Raw genomic sequence first — 13144 nt, 5'->3', positions numbered from 1 at the left:
GCGGGGGAGGTGCACTTGTCCTCAGAGCACTTGGCATCAGAGGACACTAAGGAGACAGGGAGATGCCGCGATGATGGTTAGTCAGGACGCGCAGAGGAGCCTGCCTTCGTGGCTCAGCGTGCTTTCAGCCGTGAGCCACAGAGGAGAGTGCTGCTCTGTGCAGAGATGGTGTCCGAGAGAGGTTTCCTGAAATCAGTGTCGGAAAGGTAGTCAACTTCAGGATGTTTTGAACTTATATGTTATAATCATATACTGGTTTGGCTGGTTTTTTGTTCATCTTTTCTCACTGTCAGCTTTCTTTGTTATTATTAGCAGTATTATAAATAGATTAGAAAAATGCTGCAAATGAGTATTTTACATGTAATTCCACAAAATGGCCAGAACACATGTAACATTTGCCAAACACTTAAGATAGAACACCCTAGTGCTAATCTGGGAAGGTCTAGCAACCAGTACACTCTTAAACTGTAGAGAAGAAGACTTTTTTAATTGTACTTTTGCCTTAATTTAGATATGCTTAATTAGCCGTTTTGAGGTGTTCTTAGCATATTATATCATTTATTTTCATTAATAAATAAAATTTTACATTTTGCTCTTTTCCTTTTCTTTCAGAGCTGTTTTGAACTGATTATCATATTGAAGTTTTAAAAATTTTCGAATAGCTTTTAATCTTTGGCTGTAGCATTTTTGTTTTTCTTCTTTTGGATTAAGACGTTGGTTCCCAGACTTGATTGATTGTTGGGGTTTATTCTTTTCTTTCTTAAATGTAAAAAGCACACATTTATTGTAAACAAAACCTGTGAAACAAAACAGAAGCCTCTGCAAGGTGAAGCTCAGTGTTCCCCGCCAGTACCGGGCCCCGTGATCTGTCCCACTCGGTGGCTCCTGGGCAGCTGGCCACTGGCTTTCTGAGAAGCTCTCCATGCATTTGCCCCTTCACACACTCACACACAGACTGGTTTTATGTTGCTTTCATGTACACTACTCACATTTTCCCCCTAAAAGTTAAAAAAAAAAAAAGTTTATCTCATAACAAAATTACTGAATTGATGATGACTGCTCATGCTATCTTTTTCTACACTATTCACCAAGTCTTTAAGCCACCGCAGCCCGGCAGGAACACTGCTGACCTTGAGAAGGCTCATGTGAGATGTTAGTACTTTTCCTTCCAGTGGTTACTTTCTCCACATACTTAATTCTTTCTGCTGCACCTTTGTTGAACTGTTTGCCATCATAATTGTAAGACTTCATGGGAAATTCTGTCTGGGAGGATTTCAGAATCTATTTTAACACTGTGAAGTTGCATGTCATACATCTGAACAGTTAATCTCTTTTTTAAAGTGAGGTATTTGAAATTAAGGCTCAGCTTTTCAGACAGTAGATTTCTTCTGTGTGTGTGTGTCTGTCCTGACAGCCGTTGTCTGTCTGATCTTTGCCACTGAGGGAGGAGACAGAAATTAGTAACCGGGCAACGCCGCGCGCTTCTGACAGCGTGCCCGCACCTGGTTACGGGGGCAGAAATGGAAGAGTCAGGTTCTGTGACAGTGATTCCAAACCAGCAGCAGCGAAGAAGATCGTGAGGAAGGAAGGGGCTGGCTGGGTGGCTGCCCTGGGCTGGCCGGAGCCTGGCGCAGGGGAACCACTCCCATCCATAGAGAGAAGCACGCAGACAAGTCTGCAGGCATCGTGTTGAGCTGTATCTGAATTCTGCGTGCCTGGGTCAGAACCGGGGGGCGCCGGTCTGCCCGCCCTTCCTTGAGGGCGGTCCGTTTATACAGAGAAGGCCGCTTCCCAGCCGTCCGGGGCCCCTGTACTCGTGCCCACAGGTGGAGCATGTTGGACGATCAGCCCTTGGGTTTGAGTCGTGCCTCTGCCAGTCAGGATGAGAATGGCTTTGGGAGGTTCAGGCAGAACCGAGGGAGGTTCTTCCCCAAGGCCTTTTTGTTTGAGTGTTGAAAAGTCTGAAACATTTAGCTGCGCATCAGGCTTCAGTCTCAAGGCGGAAGCCCAGGTGTTTGCAGTGGCAGAAAAGCCCCTGCTCGACCCGTGACCCTGGAACCTGCACACGCCCACCGCGGGGCCTCTGCACTGACTGCCCCGCTGCCTTCTCAGGCCATGATTTCCTTTATCAAGTGTTTAAGCTGTTCTGTGAGTGAAAATGAGCCAGGACAGCTGGCTTCAGGACGTGCTTGTTGCTTTCCTGTTTCTCACTGGTCTTTGCAGATCACAAGTGTACAGATTTCTCGGTGTGTGTCTACTCAGCTATTGGTTCTGAGGATGCTGGGTTTAGAGAGTAGTGTTGTCTGGCCTGCTTTCCCTAGACTCGGAAGTAATCTTTTGAGCTGTTGACACCTTTATTAGGAAATAGCACGTGAAGCTGTCTTGAATTCTGATTCTCCGGGATAAAATGGGGAGATCAGACTTACTAATGAGCATTTACAGACACTCTAGGGCTTCCCTGGTGGCTTAGAGGGTAAAGAATCCACCTGCCAACGCAGCAGATGCAGGTTCGATCCTTGGGTTGGGAAGATCCCCTGGAGAAGGAAATCGCACCCCACTCCAGTATTATTGCTTGGGAAATCCCATGGACAGAGGAACCTGGCGGGCTACAGTCTATGGGGCCACAGAGAGTCGGACACGACTAAAGTGACTGAGTTTACACGCACAGACCCTCTAAGATATGGGGGGCTGCCCTGAGGGACCGTATTCTTCCCCTGCTGGAGGTTGCTTTGTCAGGCAGATGTTGTCAAGGGCAGGGGCAGTGTCAGGTGTTAGGCATGGTGAGCCAAGCTGCAGGCCCAGAGGTGGCTGCAGGTCTGGCTGGCAGGGGCAGGTGCACAGATAAATGCCCTGCTGTGGAGTGGGAGGGGCTTTGGGGGGCACGGAGGGAAGGTGGGATGAGGGGAGGCCTCCAGAGAGGCTGGGGCTCAGGCTGAACAGGGGCTGAAGGCAGCTGCAAGCACGAGGCAGCGGGGACAGTGGCCAGGGTGGCAGGTCCAGAGGCCGTAAGGAGGCACAAGGCTCCTTTAAAACTGGCCTTGCTCCAGAATTTGGATCTTTTTTTCTGAAGGCAAAGGAGAGCACCACTGAAAGGTTGTAAACAAGAAGTCAACAATGTATATCCCCAGGGATGCAGGAGGGCCGGTGCAGGAATTTGAGACCAGTTGGGAGGGTTTTGCACATGATAAGCCAGGCACGAACAAGCAGGGGGCGATTGGGCGGATGGAATCCAAAGGGTGACCTGGAAGGTGACATGCTGACCAGCTGAGGCCCAGAGAATTAAGTGGGGGTTTAAGTGCTGGGACTGCAATGTTGCCGCCCCCACCCCCACCCCCAGTTCAGGAGTGGTGAGAGATGCAGGGTTTCCTTGTAGTCAGTGATTGGGGGGTTTAGAAACTCACAGTATAGCCTTCAGCATAAAGAAAGTGGATAGGATGCACCTAAGCTGTTCTGTTTTTCTTTTGCTTGTCTGAAAGTTTGAATATCTCTAGTTTGAGTAAAATATGTATATAATTTGGAAACAGGATTTTTCTTTTCCCTGATTCTTGATCCAGTAGAAGACTCACACTGGGTTCTTAGTGGCCAAATAGGAGAAAAAGATGCTATTTCCAAGTCAGTTACAGGCTTCCCTGGTGGCTCAGACGGTAAAGCCTCTGCCTACAATGCTGGAGACCCAGATTTGATCCCTGGGTCGGGAAGATCCCCTGGAAAAGGAAATGGCAACCCACTCCAGTATTCTTGCCTGGAAAATCCCATGGATGGAGTAGCATGGTGGGCTACAGTCCATGGGGTCGCAAAGAGTTGGACACGACTGAGTGACTTCACTTTCACAGTTCTCCTGGGATCCTGCTTCATCCTTGGGGAGCGCTTGTCCTGTGTTGTGGGGTTGGGGGTGGATGAGCTCAAAGGCAGTAACTATGTAACGAATAATTGTATTTGGTTGAGACCAGCAAGGGATAATGTGTATATTTTCCGAAGGGTATGTCCCTCATTGCAGGTTTGGGGTCTTCCAGGAGGATGTCTTGTGTGAACAGAATTAATGAAAATAACTCTGCTCAGTTTGATGAAGCAGGGCTGAATGCACCCCTTTAAGTAGCTTTGGGTGTTTCTTATCCTCTAATGGCCAAAAAAACAAAAGGCCCTTCTGAGCCAGAGCACTCAGATGCTGTCCTGTCCCCCTCCCTCCCATGTGCAGATCACCACCGGCTACAACCTGGAAGACGACCGCTGCGAGTGTGTGGCCCTGCAGGACTTCCGGGCCGGAGAGCAGGTGGGTTCCGCCCGAGACCCTCAGCTCACACTGTGCGAGATTTGTGTTTAAGGCTTGTTTGAGGAGCATGTTCTAGGACCCAGGGCCAGGATAAACACATCGTGCTCTGCATGGGACCTTTGGGCCCGCCAGGGAGAAAGATTTGCACAGCTGCCCTACTGTGTGTAACACTGTCCACTGAAAACCAGCTCTGTGTTACGACAGTAGAACAGAGTTCTTCCATTGTATAAACTGCGTTGCTTTCATATCTTTCTCTGTGGATTAGAACCTTCTTTATATGGAGGCTATGTATTTAAGTGGCAAAACCATAAGGGAATCGGGACCCACAAGAGCTGTCTTCTTATACTTTCTCTTGAATCTCTTTTCAGTAATCATTGGGGCGGGGGTGGGCGGGGCTCAGCCTCTCAGTCCGCTTGCAGATATGCAGGTAAGAACACCTGTACTCTGTCAGCCGTGAGCAAGATCTGACACAGGCCACTGACATTCTCGCGGAGACAGAGTGAAAAGTGTCAGCCTGACCAAGTGTCTGGAGGAAAGTTCGTCACCCCCCTGCTACTTGGAGAATTGCCACAGCCTCTAGAAATGGGTTTCCGCCAGACACTCTGGTGGTCAGAGGAGGGGAGAACAAGATGAATTGTAACGTGCAGTTGTAAAGGGACAGTATCGGTGAGCCTGGGCAGGGAGGGGTTATGAGAGAGGCCGGGTCGGGGTCTGGCTCCTCTGTGTGCTGGGAGGCCTGGGGGGGCGCTCTCCTCACCCGGCTGGCCCGGCCAGGTGCACAGGGCCTTCAGAACAGGGTGTGGTTCCTTCAGGGCTGTCCGTCCTTAGTGTAAAGTCCCGCTAAATGTATGAGAACTGACCCTTTGCCCTGCTTTGTACTGAGAATGGATGTTAAGTTTCTTTTATATCCCTTTATTTTTTCTTTACTGCATCTCAGATTTACATTTTTTATGGCACTCGGTCAAATGCAGAGTTTGTGATCCACAGTGGTTTTTTCTTTGACAATAATTCACACGACAGAGTGAAAATAAAGCTTGGAGTGAGTAAAAGTGACCGGCTCTACGCCATGAAGGCCGAGGTCCTGGCTCGCGCTGGCATCCCAACGTACGTAGACACAGTCTGTCAGCTCTCTCCTGTGGTCCTTGAAATACTTCCAGTTGCTGAGTGTTTAATTGGCGAGTTAATGCAACTCCTCCGCTGTAGTTTGTCTTAATCCCTTTATCCCTATTATACTGCGAATTTAAACCGTTAGATGTATGGTGATTTACCAGCGTTTTCAGATCAACATAATCGTGTCGTTGAAAGCATCCACAGTCAGTTCCAGGGGATGTGGCCTGAAATCCTCCTTCAGTTAAATCGGTGCCTCCATGTCATTAATGCCTTTCACCTTGAAAAGGTTAATGACCTGGATCCATTTGTTTCATTTAATTCTTTGCCACCATTAGTTTCTGTAATGAAGTCACGATCCTCAGTGATTTCAAGAATTTCTGGTTAAATTTTTTAAGATTTTCTTGCATTTGAGGTGCAAAATGATAAAGAAGACAAGAATTATGATTTATTGGTTCTCCAGGGAATGGAGGAACCATTCTTAATGAAAATGGATTATCTAGACCTTTTATTTATTGAACTTGTCAATATTTGATTAATGATTAAAATGTGAACTCAACATAAATTATCGTTACCCTCTTGTTAGGAACCGTGGGTGTGCTGGGTTCTCCAGCGTGTCGTGTGCCCCCGAGGTGAAGGCTGTTAGACCGGCGACCGACCGCTGGCAGTGGCGGTCCCCGCCGTCCTCCTGGGCCAGCCCAGCCCTGCTGCATCTTGCCAGGACTGAACGCTGTGCACTTAGAATTCGGGGGAGAAGCAGGGGGGCCTCTGGGTGGCCCGGCGCTCCCTGAGGGTCACCACACCGAGGGCCGGCTTAGAGATCTCCCTGAGGAGCGGGTGGGCAGGAGTGGGCTCCCGGGACTGATGCGGCCTCTTCTCTTGTCAGCTCCAGCGTCTTTGCCCTGCATTTCACGGAGCCGCCCATCTCCGCCCAGCTACTAGCTTTTCTCCGAGTTTTCTGCATGACCGAAGGTAAATCATCTCAGGGAAAAAAAATGTTGACTTTTTTTTTTTTTTAATTCATGAAGTGTGAGGCAGAGGGATTCAGATTAAAGATAAAACTGCTTAAAATTAAAGCACTTTGGGGGAGGAGGTAAGATGGTAATATTGGAAAAAGAAGAAAATGATGTTTCATCCTGGAAGTTTTTTGTTAAATCCTTGATGTGTTGTCAATATTCGCTTGTAATAAACAAATAATTCTCTACTGCCTTAGGAAGAAACATATAACATCTTGGACTATCTAACCGTATCAGATTCTACATTCGTAGACGGGAGTTTTTGATGTGTTTATGTACCTGGGATGACAGAGCCTTGGTGTCTGGACGAGTGAGGGGGCAGTTGTCACTGAAGCTGTGGGGTCGGCTGGGGCCTGTGTGGGCCAGAGGCCTTCATCTGTTAACCAGCTCTGTGGTTTGGATCCAAAATCGCCAGCAGGCCTTTTAATGCCAGGCATCCACTGCAAACAGAACCTGTTTACATTGCAAAATATTCTCGTCAACAGCCTCTTACTTCAGGCACAAAAAGAGTTTCATATATATATATATATATAGTATTGAGCATTGATTTTATGTTTCTGTAAGATAAGCCACTTGGGGTTTCTGGTACTGAGATGTGACCTATTGCGGTCATGCTTCATTCTTCATCGGAAAATACACTCCTCCAAATCCCCTGGTCCTGAGGTTCCATTGTTAATTGTGTGTGAGTTTGCTCTTGTTGTAAAGCACCTTGGATCCTGTGCACAACAGATTGGGTGGGAAAGAGTGAGCAAGCAAGCGAGTGCCCCTTGATTGAACAGACAAGTGTGAGGCTGTCCGAGCGTTGGAGCGAGGGCAGCTGGGCCGGAGCAGAAATGCCGGCCCCTGGAGGGAGCCTGCTGGGCTCTGCCACCCGGCTTCCTGTCTTCATGTCCGCAGCCAGAGAAGTGCTGCCCGGATCCGGCTGGTCATCGGGATGGAGATGGGAGAATCTGAGTCCCGAAGCACAGAGAGGTCACTTGGACCCCAACTGCAGAGCCCAGAGATATGCACGATGGTCCTCATTCCTTGTTCATAGCCACACTGCTCTGGACTCCCCGTCACTTGAGTGAGAGCTTGTGCTTCTGGGTGTGGTGGTGAGCCATCACTCCAGCTTAGTGGACACGAGTTTACGGTTAACTGTGGGCTTTTCTTGCGTATCAGGTAGGATTACAGAGTTGAGTGTCACATGTCACAGTTCATGGCCCGAAGAAGCTTATAACTAAGAGCAATGATGACGATGACGACCCCTGGAGTCTGGGAGCCCCACTTTGTGCAGGGCTCTTGTAATAAATAATTCTCTACTGCATTGGGAGAAAACTTACAGATAATCTTGGATTATCTAACCATGTCAGAGTCTGCATTTACAGAGGACTATGGTGCAGGCTGTTCATTCTCAGCCACCTTGTGGGAGGGAGGCAGGGCTTCCCACTTGACTGACATAGAAACTCCTGTGCCATGAGGAGAGGAACTTGGCCACTCAGCTCACAGGCAGTGACCTGGACTTGGGACCAGCTCAGCCAACTCAAGAGTCTGTGCCCCAGGCCCCCTTGTGGCTTCTGCTGGTTTGCAGGAATTGCAGTCCATGGAAGAGATCCTAGCGCTGCAGGGTCTTTGACACGGAGCCAGACTGGGGGCCACCAAACCATGCTCTCATGGTGGTTGGGGTGGGGGGAGAAGGGGAGTGGTGAGGAGCCCTGTGAGTGCAGAGAATCCAGGACGGGTCTGTGAGTCAGGGAAGAGGGGAAAGAAGCCTGCTCCCGGAGGCTGTGTTCATTTCCCAAGTGTTGCGGGCAGGTGGATGGCCTTTCCTAGGTTTCATCTCCAGTGTGTGAAGTCAGGCCGGTTTCACTGAAAAGCAGCAGAGAGAAAGCTCTGCTTCAGCTCCTTGGCTTCCCAGCATTCATTAAAGGGTGAAACTCGGGTAGCTTGAGGAAGAAAAAAGATAGGAACCTTAGTATTGGGGACTTGTAAAAAGATACCTCTTCCACCCAAGAAGTTTATATTCTTTATACAAAGAATAAAACTATAGGCTCAAAAATGTAAAAATCCTGAATTTTTTCATGATCTTTTGCTAACAAACTCAACTTAATAAATTTCTGTTTTTGAATATTAGATTAACTTCTATTTAAAAAAAAAAACCCTGCTTTTGAATCATTTTAGGTTCGTTGATTCTCTTTAGTTTCTCTGTAGTCATAGACAGTTTGTCATGTCAAGACAATTGATGCATCCTTTGAATCATTCTCACTAATACTAATAAAAGTTGGGTCTGCTGGCAGCAGCAGTTCTTCCATTTGACAGCTGTGGGGCATTTTGCTCTGAAAGAGACACTGTTGCATAATTACATAAGAAGCTCGGGTGTGCTTCCTGAGCGTGAATAGGATTGGCACGTTTTGGTCTTTTGAAGATAATGTGCCAGGAGATAAAGTGCTCAGAGCAGTTGCTGAATTCTTTCCTCTTCTTACATGTATTTGAAGGTAATTGAGATGTGCACTTGTGTTTGTTTGTAATTCCTATTTAAATGCCTGACAAGTGAGGGGTATAGGCACATTTTTTTCATTAAGATTTTTCTGGTCCATTTTCTTGTTTCACTTTGTGGTTTACTTGTTACAAGATGAGACAGATAGCTTTGTCAGGTCAGCCACTGGAACTGGTACCATCAGATTTCAATCTGGAAGGGTCACTGGGCCCTTGTGCTGCTGTTTGTCTTCCCTGATTGCATTGCTCACCTGGATGTCTCTTCTACCCAGTAGGTGTGACTGGGCTCACGGTTTGTGGGAAGGGTGTTCTCAGAATAAGGGGTGTGTCTCTCCAGATGGTCTTTAAGAAGCATCTTCTGAAACCATCTAAAGGCTCTCAGGACCCCTCTTAAAAGCAATGAGACGCGGAGTGCTGGCCAAGCAAGGCTTGATCTGGATGCCGATCAAGGAGACCTCCCCGCTTTTTCCTTCCCTGAGACAGGGCAGGCTCTGACCCTGCTCTGACTGACCGGGGAGAAGGGAGCACTTCGCCGTGGGCGAGGACGCTGCTGGGAGGCTGTTTGGTGAGGTGGCCGCTGGTTATTATGAAAGGAGTGCTGTTTCCCTAACAGACACTATTTGCTTCCTGTAGAGGAGCTGAAAGAACACTTGCTGGGAGACAGTGCCATTGACAGAATCTTCACCTTGGGGAACTCGGAGTACCCTGTCAGCTGGGACAACGAGGTCAGACTGTGGACGTTTCTTGAAGACCGAGCCTCGCTTCTTCTGAAAACATATAAGACAACCATTGAGGTGATTCAGTTGATCAAGCAAGGATTTGTGCTTTGTCATGTTTTAAAAGATTTTTCATGAGAGATTCTTTTTTATTAAAAATTTATTTCAGTTGGAGGCGATTCACTTTATAATATTGTAGTGGTTTTTGCCATACATTGACATGAATCGGCCATGGGTGTATATGTGTCCCCCATCCTGAATATCCCTCCACCTCCCTCCCCATCTCATCCCTCAGAGTCATCCCAGTGCACCAGCCCTGAGCACCCTGTCTCATGCATTGAACCTGGACTGGCAATCTATTTCACATATGATAATATACATGTTTCAATGCTATTCTCTCAAATCATCCCACCCTCGCCTTCTCCCACGGAGTCCAAAAGTCTATTCTTTACATTTGTGTCTCTTTTGCTATCTTGTATATAGGGTCATTGTTACCATCTTTCTAAATTCCATATATATGCGCTAATATACTGTATTGGTGTTTTTATTTCTGACTTACTGTACTCTCTATAATAGGCTGCAGTTTTATCCACCTCATTAGAACTGATTCAAATGCATTCTTTTTAATGGCTGAGTAATATTCCATTGTGTTTATGTACCACAGCTTTCTTATCCATTCGTCTACTGATGGACATCTAGGTTGCTTCCATGTCCTGGCTATTGTCAACAGTGCTGTGATGAACATTGGGGTACACGTGTCTCTTTCAATTCTGGTTTCCTTGGTGTGTATGCCCAGCAGTGGGATTGCTGGGTTGTATGGCAGTTCTATTTCCAGTTTTTTAAGGAATCTCCACACTGTTCTCCATAGTAGCTGTACTAACTTGCGGTCTCACCAACAGTGTAAGAGGGTTCCCTTTTCTCTGCATCCTCTCCAGCATTTATTTTTTGTAGACTTTTTGATAGTGGCCATTCTGACTGGCATGAAATGGTACCTCATTGTGGTTTTGATTTGCATGTCTCTGATAATGAGTGATGTTGAGCATCTTTTCTCATTAGAGATTCTTAAATGTAATTACTGTAATTCTTTAGCAAAATCATTGCGTATTTGACATTTTTCATTCAACTTATTTGGAGAAGGAAATGGCAACCCACTGGAGGATTCTTGCCTGGGAAATCCCATGGGCAGAGGAGCCTGGTGGGCTACAGCCCACGGGGTTGTAGAAGAGCTGGGCACGACAGCGACTAAACAACAACAGCCAAATTTAACTTACTATTGTTTTTCTATTTAACACGTTTGCCCTCACCAAAAGAGCCAGCCACAAGGCATTATTGATTAGAAGATAAATTTTTAAATTATTTAATGCTTTTTTATAATTTGTAATTCATATGATACAAGCAAATGTAAGTTTTTATTTGTGCTTTCCAAGTTTCCTCCTGGGTCACTTGACTTCAAATACCCATCATTCATCCAACGTCCAAGCACTGTGTGATTTAGGCTCCTCTTTTTTGTTTGACCATCATTTATTTAGATATAATTTACATACAGTGAAATTCATACTTATGAAGTGTACGCTTGGGTGTAAGTATACAGTCATGCAGCCACCCCCACAATCAAGTTCCGAACCTTCTCCCCTCCCCACCCCCCAGTTTCCCTTGTGCCCTCGTCCCCGGCAATAACTGGTCTGCCTTCTGCTGCTATAGTTTACCAGTTTAGCGACTTGTGATAGTTGATTTTGCTGTTTCCTTTTCCAGGAAGATAAGTCGTTCTTGAAAAACCACGACCTTTCCGCCCGTGCCACCATGGCCATCAAGTTGCGCCTAGGTGAGAAGGAGATACTGGAGAGAGCTGTCAAGAGCGCGGCCGCGAACCGGGAGTTCTACCGGCGGCAGATGGAGGAGCGCGCGCCGCTGCCCAAGTACGAGGAGGGCGGCGCCGGGCTGCTGGAGGGCGTGGCGGACTCGCGGCTGCCGCTGGTGCTGAGGAACCTGGAGGGGGAGGCGGGCGCGCAGGAGGCCTTGACCCTCAGCGAGGCCGTCCGCAGGGCCCAGGCCGTAGAGCACGGGCTCGTCAACGGCGAAAGCTCTATCCCCAACGGGACCAGGTCAGAGAAGGAAACTGTAACTCAAGAGGAAAGTAAAAGAGCGGCTGGAGACGCCAAAGAACCTTCTTCCGACAGCGCCGAGGACGTTGCAAAGTAGCCCCGGGTTCGCCCGAGGTTATGAACAGGCCCGTTTACATCGCTGTGTTTCCCTGTTCACGGTTTTCTTTCTGCTGAGAGAAAAATATGTTTTTGCTGCTTTATATAAAAATGATTTTTTTAAGTTATTTAAAAAATCTAGCTTCCCTTTCTGATTATGATTGCCATCTTGCTTCTAGGCCAAACCAACCAGTTGCCCAAGCAGAACAGAGAGGGGAGAGGCGCCTCGGAAGGTTCTGCAGGCCCTCTGCGGGCAGACCCCTTTTCTTCCTGGGAAAGGGTGCAGCTCCCGGTCCGCGGTGCTGCTGTGGGCCTGGCCTCAGCAGCCAGGGGCAGGCCCGCCCGGCCTCCTGCCTGACGGGGGCGCTCGGGGGTGCCCAGCGGAAAACGGGCTTGAGGTTAGGGAACCTGGGAGCCTGGGCAAAAAAAATGAAATCCTCTCATTTTTTTTTTTCCTAAAAAAATAATGCCCCAGTACCAAAAGAAAAGGAAAGGTGGCAACCTTATTTTTAATAGTTTTAAATGTTGATAATCCTAATGATATAAACACGCAGAGACACACACACACACACACACACACACACACACACACACATATCTAGTGATTTCTAAAGATTTGTTTACTTTGTGTTTTGTTTTACTGTGCTAAGAACTTGTCCTTCCTCCTGGAATCAAAGTAGGACATGCATATCCTGCCCCTAAATTTCCGCGTTGGCTCTGATTGTAAAGCGGTGCGTTCGCCCTCCACCCCGGCGTCGGAGAGCCCATGAGGGCACCGCGGCTGTGTTTAGGCGAGGCCGCTCCGGCTTCTCTGGTTGTCACAACAAGCTAGAGATTTTCAAAGCTACACTTTTGAGTAAAAAGCCTTATTAAAAGGAAAACGTGATTAATATTTTTGTCTATTCCTTTTCTTTGGAGCGTGACAGGCCTCTTGAGTCGAAAGTGAAAGTGTTAGTTGCTCAGTCGTGTCCTGCTCTTTGTGGCCCCAGGGACTGTAGCCGGCCAGGCTCCTCTGTCCATGGGAGTTCCCAGGCAAGAATACTGGGAAGAATACAGGCAAGAATTCCCTTCTCCAGGGGATCTCCTGGGCCCAGGGATTCAACCCAAGTCTCCTGCATTGCAGGCGGATTCTTTACCTTCTGAGCCACCAGGGGACCTTTTATGTAAACCCTGCTGCTCGCCAACGGGCAGGTTGTGAACCTGACCTGTGCTGGGTGGGTTTGCTTCCCCTGGAGACTCAAGATGGGTGAGAAGCCTGTGTTCAGCACCCTCCCCTACCTGCAGCGGGAGCTCGGGGAGGCCTGGCAGCACCAGGAACACTGGAAGGGGGTTCTTAGTGTCGGGGGAGGTAGAGGCTTGGGG

At 47.9% G+C, this 13144-nt stretch overlaps 1 protein-coding gene across 6 annotated transcripts in view; it reads left to right on the top strand.

Annotated features, from left to right (window-relative positions):
- Positions 1–12672, top strand: part of SETD3 (SET domain containing 3, actin N3(tau)-histidine methyltransferase) — a 78607-nt gene extending 65935 nt beyond the window's left edge. For 5 of the 6 annotated variants that reach the window (XM_055556700.1, XM_055556703.1, XM_055556701.1 and 2 more), the window contains 5 exons: positions 4196–4270; positions 5208–5374; positions 6264–6349; positions 9502–9662; positions 11337–12672. In XM_055556700.1, the coding sequence (XP_055412675.1) occupies positions 4196–4270; positions 5208–5374; positions 6264–6349; positions 9502–9662; positions 11337–11783 (936 nt within the window). In that variant the 3' untranslated portion in view covers positions 11784–12672. Of the gene's footprint in view, positions 1–4195; positions 4271–5207; positions 5375–6263; positions 6350–9501; positions 9663–11336 lie in introns of those variants that run through there. The other variant, XR_008705688.1, reaches the window with a different exon arrangement.
- Positions 12673–13144: the final 472 nt, after the last annotated feature.

The sequence above is a fragment of the Bubalus kerabau genome, chromosome 19 (assembly GCF_029407905.1).
Source record: "Bubalus kerabau isolate K-KA32 ecotype Philippines breed swamp buffalo chromosome 19, PCC_UOA_SB_1v2, whole genome shotgun sequence".
Taxonomy (NCBI): Eukaryota; Metazoa; Chordata; class Mammalia; order Artiodactyla; family Bovidae; genus Bubalus; species Bubalus kerabau.
Note: the sequence above shows the minus strand (reverse complement) of the source record. Positions and strands in the feature narration are given on the sequence as shown.